Source organism: Poecilia formosa, unplaced genomic scaffold (assembly GCF_000485575.1).
Source record: "Poecilia formosa unplaced genomic scaffold, Poecilia_formosa-5.1.2 Scaffold183, whole genome shotgun sequence".
Taxonomy (NCBI): Eukaryota; Metazoa; Chordata; class Actinopteri; order Cyprinodontiformes; family Poeciliidae; genus Poecilia; species Poecilia formosa.
In genome coordinates this window covers 651399-677667 of record NW_006800122.1, presented here as the reverse complement: position 1 = coordinate 677667, position 26269 = coordinate 651399, and the positions used below count along the sequence as shown (strand labels likewise).

The 26269-nt window shown below is 39.6% G+C and overlaps 1 protein-coding gene across 7 annotated transcripts in view; it reads left to right on the top strand.

Moving 5' to 3' along the window:
• jakmip1 (janus kinase and microtubule interacting protein 1) overlaps positions 1 to 26269 on the top strand; it is a 39100-nt gene extending 12831 nt beyond the window's left edge. For 3 of the 7 annotated variants that reach the window (XM_007565806.2, XM_016678463.1, XM_016678462.1), the window contains exons 5-24: positions 808 to 1020; positions 1420 to 1533; positions 1765 to 1911; positions 3073 to 3243; positions 3797 to 3856; positions 4946 to 5074; positions 5922 to 6050; positions 6136 to 6219; positions 6997 to 7059; positions 7978 to 8076; positions 8887 to 8988; positions 9079 to 9132; positions 9220 to 9285; positions 9431 to 9499; positions 9703 to 9780; positions 10739 to 10948; positions 11635 to 11700; positions 12386 to 12462; positions 12563 to 13078; positions 13556 to 13742. In XM_007565806.2, the coding sequence (XP_007565868.1) occupies positions 808 to 1020; positions 1420 to 1533; positions 1765 to 1911; positions 3073 to 3243; positions 3797 to 3856; positions 4946 to 5074; positions 5922 to 6050; positions 6136 to 6219; positions 6997 to 7059; positions 7978 to 8076; positions 8887 to 8988; positions 9079 to 9132; positions 9220 to 9285; positions 9431 to 9499; positions 9703 to 9780; positions 10739 to 10948; positions 11635 to 11700; positions 12386 to 12436 (1905 nt within the window). In that variant the 3' untranslated portion in view covers positions 12437 to 12462; positions 12563 to 13078; positions 13556 to 13742. Of the gene's footprint in view, positions 1 to 807; positions 1021 to 1419; positions 1534 to 1764; positions 1912 to 3072; positions 3244 to 3796; positions 3857 to 4945; positions 5075 to 5921; positions 6051 to 6135; positions 6220 to 6996; positions 7060 to 7977; positions 8077 to 8886; positions 8989 to 9078; positions 9133 to 9219; positions 9286 to 9430; positions 9500 to 9702; positions 9781 to 10738; positions 10949 to 11634; positions 11701 to 12385; positions 12463 to 12562; positions 13079 to 13555; positions 13744 to 14006; positions 14140 to 15905; positions 16800 to 18097; positions 18566 to 18668; positions 20103 to 20225; positions 20313 to 20384; positions 20532 to 21495; positions 21657 to 21882; positions 22006 to 22090; positions 22148 to 22267; positions 22793 to 23327; positions 23565 to 23688; positions 24257 to 24955; positions 25090 to 25200; positions 25255 to 25350; positions 25510 to 26003 lie in introns of those variants that run through there. The other 4 variants (XM_016678465.1, XM_016678464.1, XM_007565805.2 and 1 more) reach the window with 4 other exon arrangements.

The window sequence follows — 26269 nt, the reverse complement described above, 5'->3', positions numbered from 1 at the left end:
AAGAGTATTAAACAGCCATATGATTAAAATAAAGCCAAAAGCTCTAGCATCAATACTTATATCCTGATTCATGTAGTCGTTACACTCATAATAAGTAGCATCTGCACTTTTATTGTCCAGCCCTGTCCTGAGTGTATTTGAATATCATCGAGAGTCGTCTCAAACTGACATGTTCTGCTGATGAAGCTTAGCTCCAGCTTAGAGCTTATCTTTTGAATGTTGGCTGAAGGTTGGAGACCAATTGTCTGCTGTGAGTTTATATTCACCATGCTGTCCTTATCTCCAAGAGCAGACTCCTGCACACCTGTGCCAGTTACTCATTAACAACCCTAAATGCTGCAGGACTATTATAACAGTCATCATTGTTAATATAGGAATGTTTGAGCAACAATAAAGGAAAGCAGAATGACTCATTGTTGATGAACACAGGAAACACTGGTGTTAAAGAACAAACTACGGAGGGAAGTCAGACATTTCACAATGCCAGACACAAACAAGGCTCTAAAATTAGTCAAAGATAAAGCAAAAGGGTTTGTGGTCTCTTATTTTGCTACTTGTGTTTAGAATGGTCAGTGTGCATTTTATGTAAAAGTTAGTTATTTCTTTATGTAAAAGAAGATGCAAGGTGGTCTGGGTGAATCAGTTGTGCTTTTATTGAACTGCTGTCCAGAAATGGCCAGTAGTGCCAAAACATAAAAAAAAGAAAAAAAAGCATTAACAAGTCCTAAACAAAACTTTCTGAAACAAAGTGATTTTTTAAAATTCACTTTCTAAGTGTTTTGTGTCCCTGTTCAACACTTTTCATAGATGGATGAGTTAAAGGCAAAGGACCGGGTGGTGTGTGCTCTGGAGAGGGAGTTGGGGCTGCAGGCTGGCTATGCCCAGAAGCTCCAGCTTCAAAAGGAAGCCCTGGATGAGCAGCTGGGACAGGTACGAGAGGCTGAGAAGTACAACCACGGCAGCCCCAAGCGAGAGGTGGTGCCTGGCCTGGGAGAAAATCCAGACCTGCTTAATAACCAGGTAGGACTGCAAGGACACACAGATGAAACCATATTCATGCACAAGCATTGTCAGCACAGGTTTTCATGTATTGTGGTACATTAGGAAGAACCATTGAATCACTAAACATTTTAAACCTTTATTAGTCATTATATTACCTTCTTTCAGTACATTATAGGAATCAGCACATCTATGAGATGAATGTTTTTATCATCTAGGTGCAAAGTGTTTTTACGTATTGACAGAGTTGTCCCACCGTTCAAAGTTAATCCATGGTGAAAACATTTTGGCCGTTTAAAATGTCAACTCGTCTTTCATCCTATCCTCCCTCCTGTCCACCTCCATTACCTGCTGGCCTGCATGTGTCCCCTTTTTCAGTTGTTGTCTTCCTTTTTCTCCCCTCTCCCTCCTGCTCAACAGGAGGTGGACGAGCGGGACATGAGGAGATTCCAGCTGAAGATTGCAGAGCTCCACTCAGTCATTAGGAAGCTGGAGGACAGAAATGCACTTCTGGCAGATGAGAGGAATGAACTAGTGAGAAACACTCTTGCAGTTATAAGGAAACACTTTCTTTATACATATTGTTTTGATAAGTTCCATAAATATACATGCATAAGAATGTGTAAGCAAAAATGTGATTTTTGACATCTGTATTAAAACATTTAGCTTTATTTTTAACCCTCCTGAACATGTTGGAATTCTGAGTCAGCAGAGGTCAAGACTTAAGACTGCAGTTTCCCCACCCTGTTTCCTTCCTCTGTTCAGCTGAAGCGGGTGCGAGAGGCAGAGAGCCAAATGAAGCCCATGTTTGAGAAGAATAAACGGCTGTCCAAGAAGAACGATGACCTCTTACAAACGCTACAGCGAATGGAGGAGAAACTCAAGAACTTGAGTCGAGAGAATGCAGAGATGGTGAGATGACACCGTCTGAATTTTCTCACTTTTCTTCTTACTAGCTGAAGTTCCAAATCATTGAATTTAGGTGTTCTGGTTACTTCCATTGCCTCATATTCATAAAATCCAGCATCTATTCACGCAAACTGCTTTCACAAACACTAGTGAAAAACCAGGTGCTCTCAGGAGCTCAGTGGATTCCAGCATTGTACCGGGACAATGTGCAGTATACCCAGTTGGGGAACTTACGACTAAATATTTCAGTCATCTTTAAGCGGTGTTACAATAAAGTGGAAGTGTTGGAAACAACAGCAACTCAGTCATTAAGTTCTAAATAAAATCACAGCGGTCAGCAGAGTCCACTGAGGTCTGTGGCTTTCTGCAGAGTTAGCTTCGACAGACCTCCAAACTTCACTTGGCCTTCTAATTAGCTCATAAACGGTGTGTAAGAGCATCATGATACAGGTTTTCATTGTTGGGCTGCGTCCAATCCTCGCATCATTAAGTATAATGCACAACTTTTGACGCAGTGGAGTGAAACATGCAATATTCTACTCTTTAATTCTTATTTCTGGTCCTGGATTGTAACTGACAGCATGCTTTAAAATATCTTATTTTATATTTTTTATGACAGATTTATCATCCCTTTTTGAGATAATTCCTATGAACACAGTAAAAAAGTGACAAAACATTGTTTTTAAAAATTTATCAATTGTTTTGGGAGTACATCTGTCACTGCCTATAGTCAGAATCTCACAACGACAACAGCTGCTCTAAAAATAAAACTTAACCCTTACTAAATGAGCTACTTCTCTAAACCACTCTAAGCAGTGTAATTATACTGTCAGCTATGGGGGTTTGTTAATATCATCAGTCAGAGTTTAATGTATGTTATGACAATAATCTCAATTCTTGTGCATTTTTCACTGCTATTAGTCTAATGTCCAGGAGCTTGCCTCACTTTTCTGTTTTTCAGTTCCTCATTCAGTCTGTGATCATTATCAGAGCTCTTTTCTGCCACTCAATGAAATGCCATTGTGAGCCCTAAGCAATGACGTCACATGGTTAAGCTGTGTGATTGTATTAAGATTTTTTTTGTCCAGTAGGAAACATGACCTCTAGTGGCAGTTAAAGGAACAGCGTAAAACTTAATTTTTTGGCTCTCGATTCTGTCCCCAGAAGGAAAAGGCTTCTTCCTCTCGACCACCCCCACAGCACCAGACCACTCAGCCTCAGTTAAAGCGACCGAGTTCCTTGACAGACCTTAGTCACGCCCACGAGGAACAGGAAGTGGAGTTCCTCAAGCTGCAGGTTGCTGAGCAACGTGGCATTATTGAAGAGCTAACACAGGTTATGTTTTTCTGACTTTCATTTTTTTAATATAGTTAAAATGAACTGGTTTAGTAATACATTTCTTTAGTTTTATATATAAAGTGCACATGTGGCAACTTTTTGTGATGTACCTTTAATGTATTTTCCATCTGGATGCATTCATTCCATCCATATTTTTAGAGGCGCCATGTAAAACGTACAGTGCATATCTGTTAACTTTAATTCAATTTGACCCACTTACCCATATTAGAGAGTAATGGGCCGCACTCCCAAACCAGTTAGTGTTATGTGCCCTGACTGAAATGTGACTTGTTTTTACTCTATCAGCAGTGAATGTCTCTGTTTTTAAAGGTTGCTCTGTTCTTTAAGTATCTTTCAGCACGAAAAGTCAAACGGCTATTTTCATTTCACTGCCCTGTAGTTTGGGGAACTTTTGCTGAATACTTTTTCATTATGTATTGTATACTTATGAGTGGCCATTCTTTGATTTATATCCAGTGTTGTCTGAGTATGGAGTCAGATTTTGACAAATTTTTTGGTGTCTTTTTTTTTTTTTTTTTTTTTTTTTCAGGAACGTGACCGATTGGTGATGAGCAAGAAAAACAGACGGAAAGCAACCAAACTGCCCAAAGTATGTTTTAATATTGCTTTACCACAGCTGTAAGCCAACACTGTGTCACTAAGCAACTATCCTATCTGTGGCTGACAGATCCTTAAGTATTTCCTAAGTTAGTACTCGGTGTGTGTTTCTGACTAATTAGGCTCCAGGGACAATAGAAACAACATAAGGACACACTCCTGCTTGAATAATCTTTACAGCTGAATAAAAATTATTTTAGTCTTTTTTTTTAGTTTCTATTTATTTATTGCTGTTTAGGAAATCAAGTATGCTTTTCTTTTCAAGGAGAAACCAGGTAGCAAGGTTTTTTGATTTAGGTGAAGCTGTTGGAAAATTTAATTGCTTTGACGTGCGTGCATATGACTGGGCTTGTTTGAACTAATTTGTCAAGGGACATTTCAAAGTCACAGATGCTGCTGGGAGGAGGAGTCTCCTGCTGCATTGTGTTTTCTCCATCTCTCCTCACAGATAGTTTTTTAGCTTGAACAACTAGACAAGAGTTGGACACAGTCGGTTGGATTTTTAGACAGAAACTTGGACCACTGTGCAAACTTTTAGGAATATAGAACACATGCCTAATACTCCAGGCGAGGGAGAAAAGCCCAGTTGCTGACTTTTTGCTTTTTTGGAGTGGTTTGACAGTAGCCAGAAGCTTCATTGTCTGTTTTTCCATTTTGCGTGGGAGTGTGAGAAAAGCAGATTTAATCTTTCTAACATCACTGAAGCCTTGGATGGTATTCAGAATAGCTGCTGTAGTCCAGGAAATAACAGATGACTTCTGAGGACATTTCGTTTTCCATTTAGTGTTGGTACTGTCGTTTGGGATTATGACAGAATACATCCTTCTCATCCTCTACTTCTCCTCCTTCATTTGTCTCTGTGCCTTAGTTTGCCTTTATTTTTCTGGTTGCCAGGAGATGACTTATAAACATGATGGTAAGGACAGAAGTTATGCAAATAAGGATTCAGTTTGTCTGATTGGCTAGAAATTATAGTATTGAATGGACAACATGTGAATAAATGGATAGAAGTTGCTAACAAAAACACATGTTTTGAGAGATTTATTCACAATATGGATTCTTTCTCATATTTTTCCCACAGAGGCATGTTGTGGAGACATATTTTGGATTTGATGAAGAATCGATAGACTCTGAGACCTCATCACTTACGTCTTTTAACACTGACCTGACTGATCGCACACCTGCCACACCTGAGGAAGATTTAGAAGAGGTATTTCTTTGTCTGCCTTAAGAAAGTATTGTGCTCTTCAACTGAACCATTGGCAATGGTTCAATTTTGGATTATCATGGTATATTCTTAATAAAAGTACCACGGTTTCATGGTGTCACAGTATTAATGCAAAAATCTAAATGGATAAAAAAAAAATAGCCCTATATGAAGGCTTTTGTGTAGAACACAAAAGCAAAAGAAATTCCGATTGCTGCTACGGTGTTACTGCAATAGCCGTGTACAATAGCAATAGCAATTACAGTTTTAGTTTTGTCTGAATTTTTTTCACTCGGTCTGAAGCAAAAATGTGGAATAAACACTTGATAAACTTAATAAGAGTTTTCAGATGTTTTTGTTTATTATTTCACAGAGTATTACACTTGTGCATGAAACTTGTTCAGCTTTCTTTAAAGCTATAATTTGCTGATACAAGTTGGTTAGTTATTCTGGTCATTTGCAATGAGACGTAGCCTTTGATCTGTTAGCTTAATTGATGAGAATCCTGCCTGAAGTTTAAAGCTCTTTATCAGAGTAATAGATGTTTCTCCTTACGTTTTTGCATCGTTTCTGTGCTTTTCAAGGTGAGAAATATTACTAAACAGGTGAATCTGCTTGTAAGTTTCTGTCAACATTTTGTCAGCCAGCTGATTAGCAGTGCACAGCAATATGTGGGGGATTGTTGCCTTACTCTTTTTCTGGCATCTGATTAAAAGCATAAATATTGAAAGAATGTTTTAGTAGTTTTAAACATTGGTTCACCTTGATAACTCGTGAATGCCTTTCAAGAAAAAGACATTTAAAATTTGTAAAGTGTGTTTATTTGACCCTTTTCATTTTTTTTTGACAGACTGTTTCCCGTGAGGAGTCAGAGCTCCGTTTCCGTCAGCTCACCAGAGAGTATCAGGCTCTGCAGCGAGCTTATGCTCTCTTGCAGGAGCAGAGTGGGGGAACTTTAGATGCTGAAAGGGAGGCCAGAGTATGTATCTGCTTTCCCCCCCGCCTTTACTATCTTGATTTGTGGACATAAACAAAACTTTTAAATTCTGCATATTCTCCCACAGACACGTGAGCAGCTCCAGATGGAGCTCAGCAGTTGCCAGGCAAAGATTGTAGACCTGGAGAAGGCCCTGGCAGAGAGTGGACAGGTAATAAAGACGGGGGATGGGGACAGGAGCCTGGTGGCCCTGCTCTTGCTGGCCCTCCTGCATGTCTGTTTGGCTGCTCTGCTGCTGGGATGGCGTTATGTTGACCAGGTGTTCCGCAGAATCCTGTGATAACACCTCCTGCATGTTCTCAGCTCTGTGACCGCATGCTCTGCTTCGCCCTCTGTTCCTGCCGTTTGTGGTAAATTGACTTGAATCAGTTTTGAATTGATGAGGATCTCAGTGTCATAATGTCCTGGTTCGCATGTTTGTGAAACAATCATGATAGAAGAAAATATATAACAGTGCACCATAAAAACAAAAAAGCAAGATGTCTAAATAAAGTTCATTGTAAAAAAAACAAACAACAACAACAAAAAAAAAAACGTTACTTGTTTTTCTGCATGTTGCATGTTCCAACATGGCTTGATGCAGCTCTGTTCCTCCGATTTGCTTCTCTGCTGTATTTCCTTCCAGATTGCCTTCTGTTTCTCTCTTACTGTGAACTCTTGTTGGATGCAGCTCTATTTTCTGTTTTCACAAAAGTGGGTTTTCTTCACCTGGATCAATAAACTGGTGTTACGCATACTCTGCTCCTGTCTTTTTGTTGCATTTGCATGTGCCACTCAGATTTATCTGCGATGGCAATGAGCATAATGTTTTGGTTTTGTTGGGGATGTTTGCTGACATCTTCGTTCATTACACAGAGTCACTGGGGACATTTTAATCCCCTGCTGCCAAGTCCATTCTTGCTGATGTTGTGTTTGGTTGTTATGGCAGGATTCAAAGTGGGTGGAGGAGAAGCAATACTTGATCAGGACCAACCAGGATCTGCACGAGAAGGTAGATTATGTAGCCTACAATCACTTATCTCAGCATAAGCTGTTCAGTTGATGATTCTTTTACTGAGGATTATTCTTCAGCTTTGATGCAGTAAATTTCAGTTTGAGTAGCAAAACAAACACTATACCGTACTTGGCTTTACTTTAGGAAGATTAGCTCTGTTTTTTTGTAGAAATCCTTTACTTTCTAAGTAAAAACAGCTTAAGACCTCACTGGATAAAATAGGAACTATAATTAAGCTCTCAAAGCAAAGTAATTAAAATGGCAAAGAACTGCAATAAATAGAATATCATGATGGTGCTCAGTTGTTTTTTTTTTTTTTGTTTTTTTTATTTTACCACAAATATTCCCCAGATTCAACTAAGTAGTAAAATGTAAACAAGCACTTTTGAGTATGAAATGTCTAAATATGAGCTGCTCTTTCAGCATGGCAAAAGAGTAAGATGGTTTTATTTTTGATGAATAAAAAGCCTAAGTATTCAGAATGAAGGAATGATGAGACTGAAGTGAAAAACAAAATCAGACATCGGTTAAGTCGTGCAACATAATGTTTTAAAAGTAGTAACGGAGACTACCTTACACAAATACATGCACAGACAAGCAGTTACACAATCACTGCTTCAGACTGCAGGACAACAATTTTGAGGAAAACAGTTGGAACTTTTTTTTTTTTAACTTTTGATTAAAAGTAAAAGAACATATATAAATGGAATTCGTAAAAAATACGTGGATGAAAATCATTGCAACAGATTACTCCAGTCGACATCATCAATCGCATCAACTAGTTGTGGCCTCTCTGATATTCCCCTTCTTACCATCTTTAAATTTGGTTTAACTTTTAAACTATTTATGCTTAGAAGTTAAAATTTTGTTATGAAAACCTTGCTCTGTAACATTTCTGAAACTTTGTGTCTTTAGATTTGTGCACTGCAGCAGGCCGAGTCTCGGCTGCAGGCCGAAGTTCAGGACGCCAGGGACCAAAATGAGCTGCTTGAATTCAGGGTGCTCGAACTGGAAGTAAGAGACTGTCCCTCCATCAAACTGTCAGCGACAGGCGAAAATAACAATCTCAGTTCCAGGCGCAAAACATACATACAGTGACCAATCAGAGACGCATGCATAACCTTTATAGATGGTGTTCCTCACTGTTCCTTATTGTATGCTCCTGTGTTCTGTTCTTTTTTTGCATGGCAGCTGTTTGCATACCCATCCACTCAACTGGATTTGTTTTTGTCCTTGTTTTATGAACAAATATGTGAAGATGAATATTATTTTCTAAGAAATAAAAGATATTTAAGTTCACCATCCATTTCAAACTTTGAGTTCGTCATTTTTTGTGTGCATGCTTCTATTCTAAATTAAACATTTTAAAAGGTAAAACTTGTATTTTAACTATAAAAGGATGATGGCGACACCAGAATGATTTTGTATTTTGTAAGGATTGAGTAAGTCTGATATTTGTCTGTTGAGGTAAATATAATTGCATCACTATATTTTATCAAATTATTTTTGTTTTTGTGCAGCAGTTCTACCTGGCAGTAGGAAAGAAATGTCAGATCACATTTTTAGTTTTCAGTTTTTGGCATGCATCCCTGTCGATTTGTTTGAGTTCACCTCCATCGTTTTGGCAGATCCTGACCAGTAGTTTCACTGTCATGTAAGTAAATCCTCATTCCTTTCCATCTCACTGCATTCTCTTTTCACATTGAATATTGTCGATTTTATCCATTTAATTATGCAACACAGTCAGTGTCTTTACAAATCATTACTGCATGGCAATTTTTAAAAATATATATTTAGTTTTGAGATGGTATCTGTTTTTACAAGGAGAGGGAACGCAGATCTCCTGCATTCAATCTCCACATGTCGGCATTCCCTGAGAATAGCAACAGTGCCCTGCAGACCTACTGTCACCAGGAGGGAGTGAAGGTAACTTGCCCATCTGAAAAAGTTTTTTTTTTTTTACATTCAATCCTATTGTTAGGCTGTTCTAAATTTCTGCATTTTCACTCTGTGCAGGATGTAATCATTCCCGAGTTGATGAAAAAGCTGGATATTCTGGGAGACAATGGAGTTAGTGTGATCATTATTGTATTTTTAAAGCTAGCATTAATGATCAGTCTGCATATTTCTCATAAATCTTCCTTTAAATTTTTGCAGAACCTCAGAAATGAGGAGCAGGTGGCAGTGATCCAGGCTGGCACCGTGATCTCGCTCTGTGAAAAGGTGAATCAAAGCCTTGCTGACTTGTTGCGTTTTTGGTGACACTCTGTGGACAGTTGCGGTACTGCAACTGTAACATTAACTTGCTGATTAACCTATGAAAAAAAATATTTAAGTTTAATAATCGCCTTTGTCTTTTGATGCACAGTGGTTGAAGCAGGTAGACAGCACTGAGGCAGCACTGACTCAGAAGATGATCGACCTTGAAAACGACAAAGTATGAAACCAGTTCAGACTTCTGTTGTTTTTCAACTGTTACTCATTTTATAATTGAAGGCAATAACTATTACATTATCTTTCTAGAGTGATAAAAATTCATAAAAGCTAACTTACCATTAGTAATTTTTTTCATATGCTATTGACTTCCAGTATTACATGCAGGATGATAATTATTTTGAGTAATTTGCTGTCTTGTTGCAGGAGTTGTTCAGTAAGCAGAAGGGATTCCTTGAAGAGGAGCTGGATTACAGGAAGCAAGCACTGGATCAGGCTTACATGGTACGAGTCCAGTAGGTGTATCATGCCGTTTTGGTTACACCTGCAGTAGTGATACCTTTATTAGTAAATTAAATTAAAAACTTGGATAATTTGATCAAAGCTGTGTGAAGAGCATCATTGCTCTATAAACTGGTTAAAACATGTAAGGGCACAACATTGTCATTTCAGCATGTAACATAAACATTGAGGAGCCCATTAATTGTCATGAATGCAACATGTTTCATAGAAATAACATTTCTCACATTGTGTTGGGATACTGCATCTTTTACAATATAAATCCAAATTCTGTGATTGGTCTAGAACACTCAGTTGGCTGAGGTAATTACATGCTTCTGGGCTGATCTGATTTTTCTCTTAGATGAAGGCCTTTTACTCACTTAATCCCTGTCCATCATCTAAGCTGCATATGTTTTATTACTATTATTGTTTTAAGGTATTTTATTGTTAAATGTTTCTCAATCAGAGCTTAATTAAGTAATTCAAGTGAAAATGAATTTAACACAGAGAAGCTGAACCCATGTTCTCTTTTAATTTACTTTACACATTGATTTAAGAGAAGTGAAGACTTCAGTCAGTCTCTATGTTCTAACCATTTTATTCACTTTTTTATTTTAAGGTTTTATTTGATATATTTTTTCCCTTTGTTTTATTGTATTATTGTAAACTGGACTGTTCTAGTGAAGAATGAGAATGTAAACAGTTAATGTTAATAAAAGGATTGCTTCATAAGTGTTCAAATTTAAACAGGAAGCACCATTAGCTGGAATGGTGTTGCCTATATCTAACATGGTCACAGTGCTGTGTGTATGTGCGTGTGTGTGTTTCTGTGCAATCTGGGTTTCCGTTTGTGTGTGCTGCCATGTGCATGCCTGTTTGTTTCTATGCATGTGCATGTGCATCCCCTGCGTGCGTGTGTGTTTTTGTACCTGTTTACGTGTGGACGTGGCTGGCTGTGCAGAGGATCGAGGAGCTGGAGGCCACGCTGTATAGCGCTCTGCAGCAGGAGCAGCCGGCATGCCAGGCGGTGGCCGAGTCGCTGACAGACAGGCAGAGGGAGGAGCTGAGGCTAGCTGTGGACAAGTTGCGGCGTCAGATTCTCCGGCAGAGCCGGCAGTATGACAGTCAGATCTTACAGGAGCGCATGGAGCTCCTTCAGCAGGCCCAGCAGGTAAGGCTCAAACCAAACCCGGTCAGGTTGTCGAGTCCTGCCTGTCCTCAGTCTGACCCCTGATAACTGTCTGAAACCTCTGATGCCACCAGAGCTCTGGTGCTTTGAAAAAGATGCAGTATCCCTCTGTTTCCTCCCTGTAACTCCGTCTGAAATGGAAGAGCAAAACATGAGACAGACTCAAGTTTTTAATGAGTGACTGTGTGTGTTTCATTGTGAGTTTAGTAGCTTCACTCCTAGTAGTATTCTCCCACTCAAGCAGCACCTCTTTGTAGATTTACGCACCTTTGTGTTTGTTTTTGTGCACCTGTTATTCATTAACCACATCAACACCTTAGAGGTCATTCAAACCTGTTGTACTCAGACTCATTACCATGACAAAATCTAACAAAGGAACACTTTGAACACTAATACATCATAAATGCACAATACTAACTCACTCTTAATGTCTAAACAAATAGGTCTGAAGCGTATAGATACTCGTTAAGTGTAGATTCTACAGCCTGGGACAAAGAAGAGTGCATCACCTTCACTATTCAGTCTACTGTGTAATTGTTATAGATGCTCATTTCTATCCTGCACCTTTAAAATAAAGAAGAATAATTATATGTAATGATTTTAAATAGATTCATGTTAATATTTTAAGATATTTTGACCAGCTAACTGCTTTTGTCTTTGTGTTGCAGAGAATTAGAGAGTTGGAGGACAGGATTGACTTGCAAAAGAGACAAATAAAGGAAATAGAAGAAAAGGTACAAGTTCCGATTTTTTGAGGACACTTTCTGCCGTGGCTGGTGAAGCAAGTTGTGTTAAAGAATTTTGCAATTTTTAGTGTGGTTTTCTCAGGGCTTATGCCCCTATTATGGTCTATCATTTTGATGAGGCACTGCCACAAACTTTAATGTTTTTAACCCCTTAACTGTCACCCTCAAAATGTAATATAGTTATGGATGTAATTTTAGGGCAACTGACCTGCTGAAAAAGGAACCTTCACTAAAGTCTCAAGTCTTTGCCTTTCATATTTAAGGATGCATTTCATTTGGTCCAAATTTCTATTGACTCTGACCAACCTTTTTGTCCATGCATGGTGTTTTGGGGTAATGCACAGTGTTAGTTTTCTGCACATGTAAGGTTTTGCATGCAAGCCACCATAAAAATGCACCATACATTTTTCAGATTTAAATTTGAAACAAATGTTTAAAAATGTATCTAAATTCCTTTCCACTTTCCATATGCGTACCACTGTGTGTTAGTAAAGTACACAAAATGACATTAAAGTTTGTGGTTGTAACAGATTAAATATAAAATTATGTTCAAGGTGTGTAAAGATTTTTCTCAGGCACTGAAGCTATTGTGCTGATGTTGTACCTATTTGACATCTTCTGTTCTTCTCTCTCCTCTTTGTCATCTTCCAAAAAAACCCAAATCCCCCTTTAGTTTTTGTTTCTTTTCCTATTTTTCTCTTTGGCATTTATTCTTTGGCCTTAATGGAGGTGACCATGGACACTCGTCAGGTAAAGACTCTGACCAGAATTTACTATATTCTAATTCTTAAGACATAGGAATTATGGTTAGAAAAGTAATTGTAAAACTTTCCTGTTTTTGTTTTTGTAGATATTGACTTGCTGTGGAGCAAAGCAAGGAATCAAAACTTAATTCTTTTTTATGTTTTGTTGACAGTTATAAACTTATGGCCTTTTTGATAATTGTGCACTTTGCAGAAGACCCCCCTACTTGGAATGCAAGCAGATTAGAAATTTTTATAACCGTATATACTTGAGAGAGAAAAGTGACATAGTTTATTATTACAATTTTGCAATCGTCTTTGAACTTGAAGCATTGGACTTCTTTGTGGGAAAAAAAAAAAAAAAACGGATCTATTGTGAGTTCTGAACATTTTACTGAAGTGGAGAAAGAATGCCCCAATGGAAAAGAAAAGCTGGGGGAGGAGAAGTGAAAGTTCAGGGACTGAATGTGGGGGGTGAACAGGCTGAGTGCCAAATGGACGCGAAGGATTCTTGTAATGAGTCTGTGGAGTTTCTATGGAAACAGGAGTACAACTAAGTCCACATATCAGACATTGAACTTACTGGAAGGGGAAGACTTTAAGAGGTGGAAAAGCACAATCAGGTTTGTATAAAAGTTTATTTGGTTTTCTTCTCAAGTCTTTAGATAACACAAGCAAAGACGTGTTAAATCTGACTACCGACTTTAATGTACAAACTAGTTAAGTATTTGCCAGACTTGCTGGGTTGATTTGCAGTCCTAAAGCACAGGATCAGATTTTTTATGTTTGCATCAGGTGAGTTCATGACATTATGGTGATGATTAAATGGGCTTAAGGCAATTCTGTGAACATGCGGCACTGTCCTAAAGATTTACGGATGTGTCCTGCACAATGATAAAATAGGAGCTTTAGTAAGCAGAATGATGATTGGGAGTTGGGGTAACCTGAGCGATACCTCTGCCCAACAACTTGCCAGCAAGCTGCTGACACGTTGAATAATAGATGAAGATATTTTAAGTACATCAGTTTTTATGTCAGAAATGAACATTTCACTAATATAACAGAAAACCTCACTGACTTTGCCACTCTGTGTTTCTCAGCTCATGTGTCGCAAGTAAGCTTTGCTCAGAAGACAGAGCCTGATCTACAGAGGATCACATGACCCCATCGGACAGAGCGGGTTCTAGAAGCAGCTGGGTTACTAGGAACTGACACGGACCTGCAAGTTCTGTATAACGACGGGGGAGGACTTGAAGCACAAAGCCAGTTCGGTCATCCAGAGGAACAGGTGAGAACCCGAAGGAGATGGGATCCAGTAACACACCTGCTGCTATATGCTCACTTTTGACTGAGGAGGTATCACGTATCACACACACTCACAACTGCATGCACCCTGTCATGTAAACACAATGTGTTCAGGAGATGTTACCCCCATCTCAGATTTTTAAATTTAGGAAAGCTTTTAAAATTTTACTTTGAAAATTTGACTGAAAGGTGTGAATATGACATCATGTAAACGGCTGTTTTTTAATCACGTTGTTGGCATCAGAGAGCTGCAGAACTCCAAGAGGAACCTGCTGCCACGGCTTTGTCAGCTAACGACTGCTTCTGAGCTCTCAGCATGCAGCTCTCTCACAAACTGGACCAGACACTCCACATGCTCAGACAGGAAGTCAGGACGATGGTGAGTGTTCTAGAAAAAAAAAAACTCTTTGTGACTTTTTTGAAAATGTTGCTATAGAATTGTAATTCATTGCAGTAAGGAGTTGAAATGTTTGACAAAATTTCATTACATAGATCCAGCGTTGTAACATACCGCAGTCATGACTGGAAATTTAATCTGAAAGTACACACCTTAGGAATACTTGGTGTCATCTTTGTGGTTTGAGTAAACTTTGTGTTTTTTTTTATTTTTTTTCAATAATCTTTTGCATATTTAATCTTGCACTACTTTTGAGGATCAAGTTCAAGCATTGGTGGTGAGATATGTTTTTGGTAGATTGCAACCTAATTTATTTATTTTTAAGCAAACCACATTTTACTCTCAGAACTCTTTCATATCAAAGGAAACTGAAAAACCAAACAGGAGGTCAGTTAACTAGAAAAGATTAAATCAGTTTCAGTAACTTTGGTGTTAAGACTACGAACTGTTGGACCAGAGGGGATAAAATACAAAAAAACCTCCTAACAGGATTGGTTTTATTGATGGTGGCCACAGACAGTTTTCCCTCTTTATCTTTTCTATCTGTTTTTCTGCTAGTTTCACATTTGGTATGGTTCAGTGTTGCTACTAGGATAGGATTGAATATGATTCCACATCAGCACATGTATTGCTTGGAAAGGTTTGTCATGTTTCCCCAATACGATCTCAAGAACACAGATATGATTTCAGGAGACATTTAGAAAGCTGCAGATGGCCTTAACCTGTCAACATGACTGATGTCTTGTCCTTTTTGCAAGAAGGAACAGAATGAGTCGTACCAGAGCACTACAATATGGCCTCCACCTGGTGTGAAAGTCCCAGACCAAACAATCAGCAAGAGATGTGTTAAGGTCTAAAAGCCCATTGTCCTGTGGTGGGTCCTCTGCTCACTGCCTGGCAACATGAATCATGAACATAAACAATACTGGCATTTACCATTGAACAGCAGCATTGTGAGGTTTGCCACTGCGTAGGCAACGGCATCCTGGGTTCCTGTAGGTTTATGTTGATGCCCGACCTCATTTGATGAGAGTAAGCAGTCATTTCCTGCAGTACAGAGGGATATTACTGATCCTGAACCCAAATCCAATAAAACATGTCTGGTATAACAAGTCCAGTCCGTCCAATGCTACCAGTTCACAACTTGCACTTTCCATGAGCTCAGTAGCAACCAGGTCCAGATCAGGGAAGACAACCAGAACATTGTCTTTTGATTTTTTTTCTTTTTTTCTTTTCTTTCTTTTTGAGCAATGTGTTTTTATGATGGATGTTCCATCAGAGCTGGTGTATCTTGGGTAAATTGGAAATTCTCCAACATTAAATGCAGAAAAATGAAAATCACATTGGACATTCATGCGAGTTGTTCAGTCTTCAAATATTCTGTTTTTTGCAGCTGTTCAGAGTGAAACAGTGTCAGGGTAATATCAGCACAGATACTGCAAGTTCATGTGATCATATAGGGATTTATGTTGCCATGTTGCACCTACAAATGCACATGGAATCAAGATCCAATTAATACTAAAATATTTTGAAACAATTTACACAAACTTTTTAAAAAAAAAACATGGCAATGGAAAGAATGTTATGAGCATACGCATGTTAGAAAAACAATTGTTGAGCTTTTCAATGAAAACAGATTAAAAACATGAAAAAATGTAATAATATTGGCTTGTGATGACTTGCAAAGTAAATATGTGAAGATGAACCTTGCTTTGATATTTTGTTCTTCTCTCTCTGTTCCTCGTCAGAGTCAAGAAAAGGAGCGAGAGGAGCATGCTTGGAGGGAGAGGCTGCAGCGCTGCCAGAGGCAGCTGAAGGCCAAAGACGAGGAGATGAGTCGACAGGCCCAGTACTTTGAGAGCTTTAAAATCAAGCTCCAGCAGAAGCTCAACCTGGCCCGTGACAGAGAGCAGAGTCTGCAGAATCGCATCTACAGTTTAGAAAAGCAGTTACTGGATGTGACTGTTAGCTGTGCTACAGGAATGGCAACAATCACAGCTGTCAGAATCACAGCTGGGACTGTAAAACACATGAATGAACCAGACAAGTTACAATCTATGAGAGGAGAGGGGGAAGGAGAGGAGGAACAAAAGGAAGAGAGGAAGAAACAGTGGCAGCCAAATGTGGGACCGTTGAGTAACGAAAGGACAAAGGTTGATGAGAGTAAGACAGACTCAGTCATAGAGGGAGGACGGGACAAGGAAACAAAACATAGTTCCAAAGAGGCCAGACTGCAAAGCTTCATTATCAGCCTGCAGGAGGATCTCAAGGTACTGCTGGAGAGAGAGGAGGACGGGATGACTGAGCGGAGGAAACTGTTGGAGGAGCTGCAGGAGGCCCAGGAGAACAGCCACTTCCTGGGCTGCACAGTGGAGGAGATGAAGGCAGAGCTGCATCAACTAAGACAGTCAGAGAGCTCCATGATGGAGGAGGTGGAAGACCTGAGAAAGGAGAACCAGAGTCTCCAGGATATTCTCAGGGATGCAGCTAACTCCACGCCTGCGCTGTCATCTCTAAAATCTGAGGCAATGAGTACCGTTCCTGTAGTGGACTTGCCACGCTGCTGTCCAGATACACCGGTCAGGCCTCCGTCACCTGGGCTGGTGCTTGGACAATCTTCAGCAGGAAGCCTAGTAGGCGAGGTGTGTAAGCTTCAACTGACTTTATCAGAACTTCATGTCGCTATGTTGTTGAGATCAAAATTTTGTTTATAATGAAACTGAGAAAATTTAGACGGAGACAAAAAAGTGCTCATAATAATATAAAAACAGCTTCTTTACACCTCTAATGTACCGAGGAACCCAAAATATTAGTGAGCTTTTTAGGTTAAAACGAGTGAGATGAGAGCATAAAACTTTCCACAAGTCGATGAGCAACCTGGCGCTGGACAGCCGCAGTCTTCCTATAGAAAATAATGCTCTGTTTCATTAGAATAGCTAACTGTTCATCTTATAAATTAAAAAAAAAAAATAAAACAAATTAAGCCAAAGTACATATTTAGAGATAAAAACAGATTGTTTTTGCTTAACTGTGAATGTTTCAGAAGGTTGTAAATCAGTATGTTTCTGATCTACACTTAGAAAATCATCTGGCAAAACCTATTCAGCTGGTTCACTTGGGAAAAAAAAAATATCACATCAATGTTTACCACCTATATTTTACTCAGATTTTTTTTCCTACACAAAAAATTCTTACAAGAAACGTGCTTCAGATAATTTTGAATACAGGAAAAAATTAATCAACTGCAAGATTATATACAAGATTATATTTTTTATTTGTTTGTTGGTAGAGCTGTTGCCTTGCAGCAAGAAGGTTCTGGGTTCAATTCCCAGCCCTGCATGGAGTTTGCATGTTCTCCCTGTGCATGCATGGGTTTCCTTCACAGTCCAAAAACATGACTGTCAGGTTAATTGGCCTCTCCAAATTGCCCCTAGGTGTGTGTATGCATGGTTGTTTGTCCTCTGCGACAGACTGGCAACCTGTCCAGGGTGAACCCCGCCTCTCGCCCAGAATGTTAGTTGGAGATAGGCACCAGCAAACCTCCCGACCCCACCAAAGGACAAGGGTGTAAAGAAGATGGATGGATTATATTTTTTATGCACCAAAGAATCTGTCCATAAAACTACTTTCTCTTGTTTAATTGTAGGTTTTTCCTCACTTGTTGAATAGGGCAGAAAAAAAATCAAAAAAAATTTTCAGAGTTTGGGTCATTCAGGGTAAAAATGGCCCATTAAATGGAGCATATACATATATATATGACATTGACTGAATTTTAAGCATTACAGTATTGTATTTTATGAATATACATTGGTCAATATTTTGCAGTTGGTAACTGGCTCAAAAGTGCTGTGCATCCATGAATCATTTAAAGAGAATCCTAAGTGTTAGCATCTATTTAACATTTGCTACGTTTTTTTTTTTTTTTTTATATAATTTGTAGGTGCAGTCGCATGCAGTTCCTCTGTCACATCTGTCTGCAGTTCAACGCATTGACCATAAGGGTGCAGCAGAGCACACACAAAACAACCCGAAGGATCATTTCCCACCATCTACGAGAACCACAAAACTAAATCCTCTTAACCATTTTCCCCAAATTGGTTCCAAACCCATCCCAGGTTCCCAGTCCCTTTCCTTCTCCACTGAGCTCATAACTGAACCTAAACTGAGAAATGTGGAGGAAATTCCCAGTGTAGAATCCGATGCCCTGAGTGCAGCTTTCCACAGCTTGGGGTTTGGTGACCATTCGAAAGCTCTTAAAGAAGAACGTGACCACCTGGAGGATGAACTTCGGCACATAAAAGCAGAGCTACGGGCGATGACTCGGGAGAATGCTGAAATAAAGCTACAACTCAGGAGAGAGACTGAAAAGCAACCGAGTGCAAAAGCTCAGTTGTCATCAGAAGAAAGGGTATTTCATGTTTTTTTTTTTCCTCTAAAATGTTTTCAAGAGCAATTGTCATTTCCATTATATTTGTATTCAGATTGTATCTTTTTATTGTTGTGGTTTGTAGATTATCACACCTGCCACTTGTGATGCAGATCGTCCTCCTCCATTAAATTCTGCTGGAGACGATGCAGTTCTTGACCTTGCACAAAGTGAGCTCATCCAAGCCCTGAATCAGGAAAACCGGGCCTTGGCAGTTAGGATCCAAGAGCTGCAGGCTCACATTGAACTCAGGGAAGAGGAGACGAAAACGGAGCAAACACACCTGAGGGAGCGTATTCGTCGGCTGGAGGAGGACGGTGTCAGGTTGGAGCAGGAGAACCAAGAACAAGTCAGTTTGATCTCAGAACTCACCAGGAAGACTGAGGATGATCTGAATACCATTATGGAGCTTCGGCAAAAATTCGAAGAGAGCAAAGAGAAACCACAGGTTAAGCAGCACTGTAGATCTCTGTGGCAAAATGAACACCGCGCTGAAATACCGGGATGCCTCCAACAGGAAAAACAAAAAGAACGTGTGGACAGTTTAGTAGAAAATATGCTTAGAGAAGATAAAGAAACACAGTTGAGTTTCAGTCAAGAAACTGACAGTTTGACCACAGCCTCCTCGTCTGGCTGTCAGGAAAACGTTCAGCGTGACTCATTCCAAAACCGCTCACAGAACAGCCTGCATGTTAGTTCTTTGACAGATGAAGTAGCCCAGCTCAACAACTCAATCCAGAGCCTCAAAACAGAACAAAAAGAGCTGACAGCCAACATCAGTTCTCTAAGAGAAGAGCAGAAAGAAGTTGCTCTGTCACTCCAAAGACAAACGGAAGAAAAACGGCAGCTAACTCGCTCAGTATGGGCACTGAAGGAGCAGAAAGATTGCATCTTTCAGTCTCTACATGGACTTAAACAAGAGAGAGAGCAGCTCAGCAGGGTCGTCTGCCGTCTGAAGGATGAAAAAGATCAGTACACGAGGTCCAACAGTGGCCTTAAAGAAGAGAAAGAGGAACTAAATCTGTTGTTATCTGCTCTTCAAAGAGACAAAGATGTGATAAAAGAATCTATTTCAAGTGGTGAAGAAGAGAGGGATCGGATCATGAAGTCTCTGCAGAGTTTACAGACAGAAAGCGAGCAGCTAAGCCAAACTGTTCTTCATTTGAATGAACAGCGAGACAAAATAACAGAGTCCCTTAAGAGTCTCACAGAACAGAGAGACCAGAAGGAAATAACTCGCACTTTAAAAGAGGAGCGTGACCAGCTAATAACGTCTGTCAGCAGTTTGAAGGACGAAAAGGAAAAAGTCGAGCAATCAATCATCCGTTTAAAGGAAGAGCAAAGAAACATAAAGCAAATAATCTTGAGTTTACAAGAGGACAGGTGCAGCCTTCAAATGCAAGCTGAGAAGACCAATCATGAATTAAATGTAAGAAATGATCATACGACAAAGAGGACAGGGAAAGGAAATGATGCTACAGGATGTGAAACCAGTAACAACAGAGGAAAGTCTGTGAAGGTACTTGGAGTAATTTCATTGACATATTGATTCAATTCAAGTCTTATGTTTTACGTTTATACCCTACTAGTGCTGCAGTACACCATACTATGTTTAACTCAGTATGATTTTGATGAATGACAGAATGAAAGTGACCTGATGAGGGAGATTGAAGCTTTGGGAGATGAATTAAAGAAGTCAAGAGAAGAAGTGGAAAAGAATCATGCAGAGGTGAGTACAAGCAACTATGAATATGTAATACTTGTACGTACATGATCATGATTGTCTTTCTTATGCATGAAGATAAGGAAGCTGCGTACTGAGCTGTCCCAGTCAGACGCCAGGCGTGAAGCAGTAGAAAAAAAGTCAGCTGATCAGATCATGAGACTGACAGAATCAGCCAGTCAGAGGGAAGACACCGTGAAGGAAAATGAGACCCTTACACTGCAGGTACTTCATTAAATATATTTTAACCTCCTTTCATTAATATTTTGTTGTGTTGTTAATAAAATCATTTCACATATTTTGTGTAAATGGGGTTCTACATTAAGAATCACAGATAAAACCCTCATGTAGAAAACACCAGCTTTTTGGTGACTGTCTCAAATGACAAAGAAATAACTCCTAATTACACATGCCCTCAATTATTAAACTTTTTATACAATTGTTTAAAAAAAAAAAACCTGGTCTCTTGTCCATCTTAATATGGTTAATTCTATTCTCGATGTTTTATGCAAAGGTTTGTGATTAACATTGCGTAGTTGCTTTGCTGCTATTTTGTAAAGTCCAAGAAATCTTCTTGGATATTCATATTTTCCAAGAATGTTTCCTGAGCTAAGACCAGTTTTTACTGGACTTGATGTATTTCAAAGAATTCATGGTGCTTTTTCTACTTTGTCTAGAAGTTAAACTCAACGACAAAAGAAAAAGAAACCTTCACTGTGCTTCTCTTACTTTTCTTAGACTTCTAAGAAGACCAAGAAGACTAAAACCCTAACTCCTGCTTTGATCAGAAACTCTCTTTGATGCCCAAAATGAATCAGTCCATGGCATTTTTTAAAAGAAGCCACCAATACATTACACCAGGCATACAATGAGCCAATTAACTGATCACTCCCACTGTAATATCACTGAACCCAGTAAAATATCTACAAGCCACTTTTTTATCTCTTATCTTAATGCTTTTGCAGACTCTGCAATCTTTATTTCAGATGTTATATTTCTGCTATTGTATGTGTGTGTGTGTATATATATATATATATATATATATATATACAAACTTTTTTCTAGAAATTTCTTTCCTGTTTCTAAAGGCTACATCATCACAATATTCAAACCGAACTGTTTTGTGGAGATAAAAGCCAGATTTTCATGTAGTTTGGCAGCTTTTTTTCTGCTCCTACTTTGTAAACAGAGCATGTATGCGTCGGGTCTGACTGGTGACTGTGGCTCGTGCAGGTGAAGGAGCTGCAGGCGAAACTGATGGTCCTGCTCAGGGAGAAGACTGATGCTTTGTCTCTGAAGGCACAAACAGACGAGCGCCATCACATCCTTTCTGCTCAGCTCAAAGCTAAGGCACGGCTTGTTTATTTTTCTTTATGACTCGGCATTAACCATCGAGGACATTCATTTAAGTAACAACCATGCGGCAATGACTTAAGGCTGATAAACGGATGTTTTACAGACGTATAACAAGGTGATGGTGACATTTTCCATTTAATCACCATCATTGTTCTTCTGCTGTTTAAAGTAGCCTCATTAATTTGTCCTTGATGTGAAATGTGTGTGTAACCCTCCACAGACCGTGGCTCTGGAGGAGCTGAACTCGGAGTACATCGCTCTGAAACGAGGACGGGGCAGGAGGGACGATCAGACCGCTGCGCTTGTCTCCCTCAGAGCACGCTACGATGACATCAGAGCTAAGGTGGGTAACCAGTCAGCAGCTTTTCTGAGGTTCTGCTACATTTTTTTTTTTTTTGAGTATTAAATGTGTGTGGTTTTATTTGCAGTATGATGCACTTCTTAAAAGAAAAAGCCAAACTGATCTGGATGTAGCTCCCTTAAAGGTGAGGAAACAAAATAATTTTTCACTTGAATTGTTGTTTTGAATTGTTTTTGCTGCTGAACAGCTCCCTGTGGATGATTTTTGCTTACAAACTTTTTTTTCTTTTTTTCCCCAATAATAGGCCAAGCTGTCTTGCCTGGTGGTGAAGTGTCAGGAGAGAAACATCTTGTTAGCTGAGATGATGAAGTCCATGCACAGAGACGGCAGTCTGGAGCCCAGGCTGACGCAGCAGGCCGAGCATCTGCTCAGTGATGCCGCTCTGCAGGACTACGCTGCTGCATTCTCACCAGAGAGCAAAGTTAGACGCAGAGAGCACTATAGTGATTTCACACAACATTTTTTTTCAGCATTTCAAGGCTGCAACAAGGGAATCCTGCCTGATCCAACCTGCCCAGTTGCATCAAACCGTTTGATTACGCATCAAAATAAAGTCTCAGTTGAATCTGGAGTTCAGTGTGGTGGAAGTGAAAAACACTCTTTGATATTTGCTGGTGAGACTTCAGCAAATCCCCAGGACTGCTGGAAAGTTGCACCTGCAGCAGCAGAAACACTAAAGGAAACCCCCCCTGGGTCAGCATCTCCATCAAGTATTAGGGTGTCCCCTGTTGTCCCATTAAAGGAGATCATCTCCACAAACAGCCCCCAGGTGAGGAAATGTAAACATTTTTAAAACGTGTGTTACAAAGCAACCCATCACTGTAGTTTACAAATAATGATGCAAAATATAGCTAAGCTATAACAATGGTTTTGTTCTTCCACAGCAGCTGGTTAAATAAACAGCTGCTGCATATATAAGTACATATACTTATATATACTTATACATATATAAGTATATGTAATCAAAATCATCAACCTGTTGATAAATTATCAACCTGATTCAAAGAGTTAAAGATTAATCCAAACACTAAAAAAAGCAACTACATTATGAAAACATTTAACTTGAAGGATTCCAGCAAATTGATCTGATACTTATTGTTCAATTTGTAGGATGCTCAAGTTAAACTTAAATTTCGCTTTACTGCATCTAAATAGTTAAAACCCGTGACTGCTAGATTTAAAGCGCCAGATCATCTAGTCATGAACTCATCTCATGCCTGTAATGAGAATCTATGTATTTTCTGTTTGTAAGTTGGGTTCTCGTTTCTAAATAACAAAGTAAATCTTTATCAACCCCTGCTCAGCTGTCTCCTGTCACCGCATCGCTCGACGCAACCATTCCACCAGAGAAAATCGACTTCCTTCATTTGGAGGTGAAAGACAAGCACTCCCCAGATACAGCCGAGGTGGGGATACACTCGCACGGTCCTCCTTCGGCGTCCTCAAGCACACGGGTCAGTCCCAGCAGGAGACTCAGCAGTCCCGAGAAGATTCTCAACCTGCAAGAAGAACTGCAGAAGACACTGATGGACAGCGTTCAGGTAACCTGAGGCGTAAATGATTACGGACTTTTAAGAAAACGTTTACGTATTCAAAAAGATATTTTAGCACAAATTAAAGTGAGAGGTTAAGATGGTTCATGTTTTTGGGTGTCTTCTTTTTAAGGCACCAGAGAGCAGAGGACGAGGAAAGCATCCTCATAGAAATCTCTCACCTTCAGCACCCGCAGACCTAAACTCACCCAAACCAACAAGACGTTTTCCTTTCAGTGTTAAATGTACTGACTGTCTGCCAGTCTCACAATGTAGTTTCCACACTAAACACGCCCCAGACATAGCTACTAATTCTGACACTTCTAAGAAATCGCCAACACTTTTTAATGCAGTCAAGTCTCGGTCTACTGATGCCAAATTAAGTCCAAGCATGTTCACTTCCTGCCACCTTAAAGCAGACGGATCTAAAAGACAAGAACTTTTAACATGTCCTGATTTTTCTCTCAAGTCTGCAACTCACAGAAAAGACAGCTCCGTCTCTAGTGATGACACCAAGTTATTCACACACACAAAGCAGATAGAAAAGAAATTCATCCCCATGTTTGATTTATCTGACATTACACAAACAGATCCACTCAATACATCCTGCAGTCAGTCTGCTCGTTTCTCTCTCGAGAAATCCCACAAGGCTGCTGCACATTCCACTGCTGCATTGGAAAATGCTTCAAGACCCAGACCAGGTGAGGTGAAAATTCAAGACTTTATTTTTCTTTCTGAGAAAAAAAAAGGTCAGTGAGTTCTGTCTGAAAAGCAGAATCTTCTCTGATTTATCACTTCCAGAAACCTATTTCATATTAGATTTGCTGTATTTTGATTCAAATTGACGTGATTTTTGAGACGGATATAAACACATATGATGTGTTCAAGTGCAAATTTACTATTTTTTTTATTACTTTCCAGCAATAAAAATATCTTGAACACTCTTATACAACTTCAGCTACTCATAAGTTTTAAAGTGAGAGACAGAAATTCAAGAAGATGAGGACCTGAGGAACTACTGTAGTGTTGAGAAAGATGGTGCGCTGCATTACGGCACCGTATTGGTTTTTCTTCTCCTGTTCTTGTGATATTAGATTCCCTGCAAATATGTCCTTTTCTCTGTGCCTGTCTTTTAAATTAATGAAAACGCTGCAGCACACTCCAGTGCACATTCTTGTTTAGTGTTCCCTATTTCGCTGCCCGCACTGCACTCTGCTGTATACGATTATTACGTTTTAATGTATCATTTGGGCCTATTAGCTCTCTCTGAATGTACTGTGTTGTTCCGTTTGTTGTGGTTAGAATTTGAAATATGAAAACGGCTCGTCCTTCTCCGTTGAAAGAAGTAAAGGAAACTGAGTGTAAAATGGACAAAATTTTGTTTGTCTAACTTTGTCTAGAACTTTCTCCAGCGGGGGTTCGCTCGGTTGAGGTTATTAAAACAGTGGGACAGAGCAGCCTTTTGATTGGCTGGGAGAGGCCTCCTCTTGACGAGCTCGGCTGCAGCAACAACACTTTTGTGTATGGCTACAGGGTGGGTAGAAAAAATATGCTCTTTAGATTTGCATATGTTCTTTTCATTCACAACCTCGGGATGTTTACCTCGTGTCTCGAACAAATACAGCATTTCATTTTCATCCCTCAGGTGTTTGTCAACAAGGAATTCCACAAATCGGTCCTGAGCTCAGCGTGCACCAAGGTACAAGCTCTCTTAACACTTTACAGATGAAACATGCTGAATTTTGTTTACCTAAAACAAGTACTCATATGTAGTATGCATTTTTTTTTATTTTAGTGTATTCTGGAGAACATCAACTTGCGTGAACCTGTCCACATTGGTGTTCAGACTCTGGGGTCTAATGGACTCCACTCTGACAGCGTCTACACCCTTTATTTCAGCTCAAACAGAGAATAGTAACCCTCGTTCTAACCTCTCAGTGGGACAGAACAGCAGGTTAGATTTGCGTTTTTGTTTGGTTAACCATCTCAAACGTGTTTTTGATCTTTTTCATATCAAATAAAATGCAGCAAATTCTTCATAGAGGCTTTCAGTGCACAGCTAGTTTGTTTCTGCGTATTTAATTTGCTACACAATGTGTAGCTGAAAACTAACACTTACCCTGTGAACACAACGTCCCGCAGAGAAACATGAGCCTCCATTACTGGTACCAGTTACTGTATAGCATGCACTCGACTAGGGTTAAGCAGCGTTGAGCTTAAAACACACACACTTCTGGGTCAAACTGAGCCAGATCCGCACTGATGGAAAAGACCCAATGGTGGTGGCAGCTTGATGCAGGCCACACTTTTCAGAACACTGTAAGTCTAGTCTGAGTAGATGTAATTATTTTTTTGTTTGTTTTCTCTTTACCAGTAAAAGCAGTCACTTTAAAGTTTTAAACCAACCTTAAACCATCTTTTGTCCCGTGTGTCCTGTTTGCCCTTCAGTTCACAGCCATCTATAGCTGCAGCCCTCTGCGGGAGCATCCAACCCTCGACCTCAGTTAAGTTAACTCTGCTGGAACAACGGTGCTGTTGGGAGAATCCTGCCAACCGATCAGAGGAAAGACATCCAGCACCGTTTTTACCTGCCAGTAAGCAAACGGCACACCCCTGAAGCCGAAGGCTAAACCTCAAAGCAGTTACATGAAGATGTCAAAGGAAGCTCTGTGAGCTTTCTGCCACTGCAATCAAAGGTAATTTCCTGTAAAAAA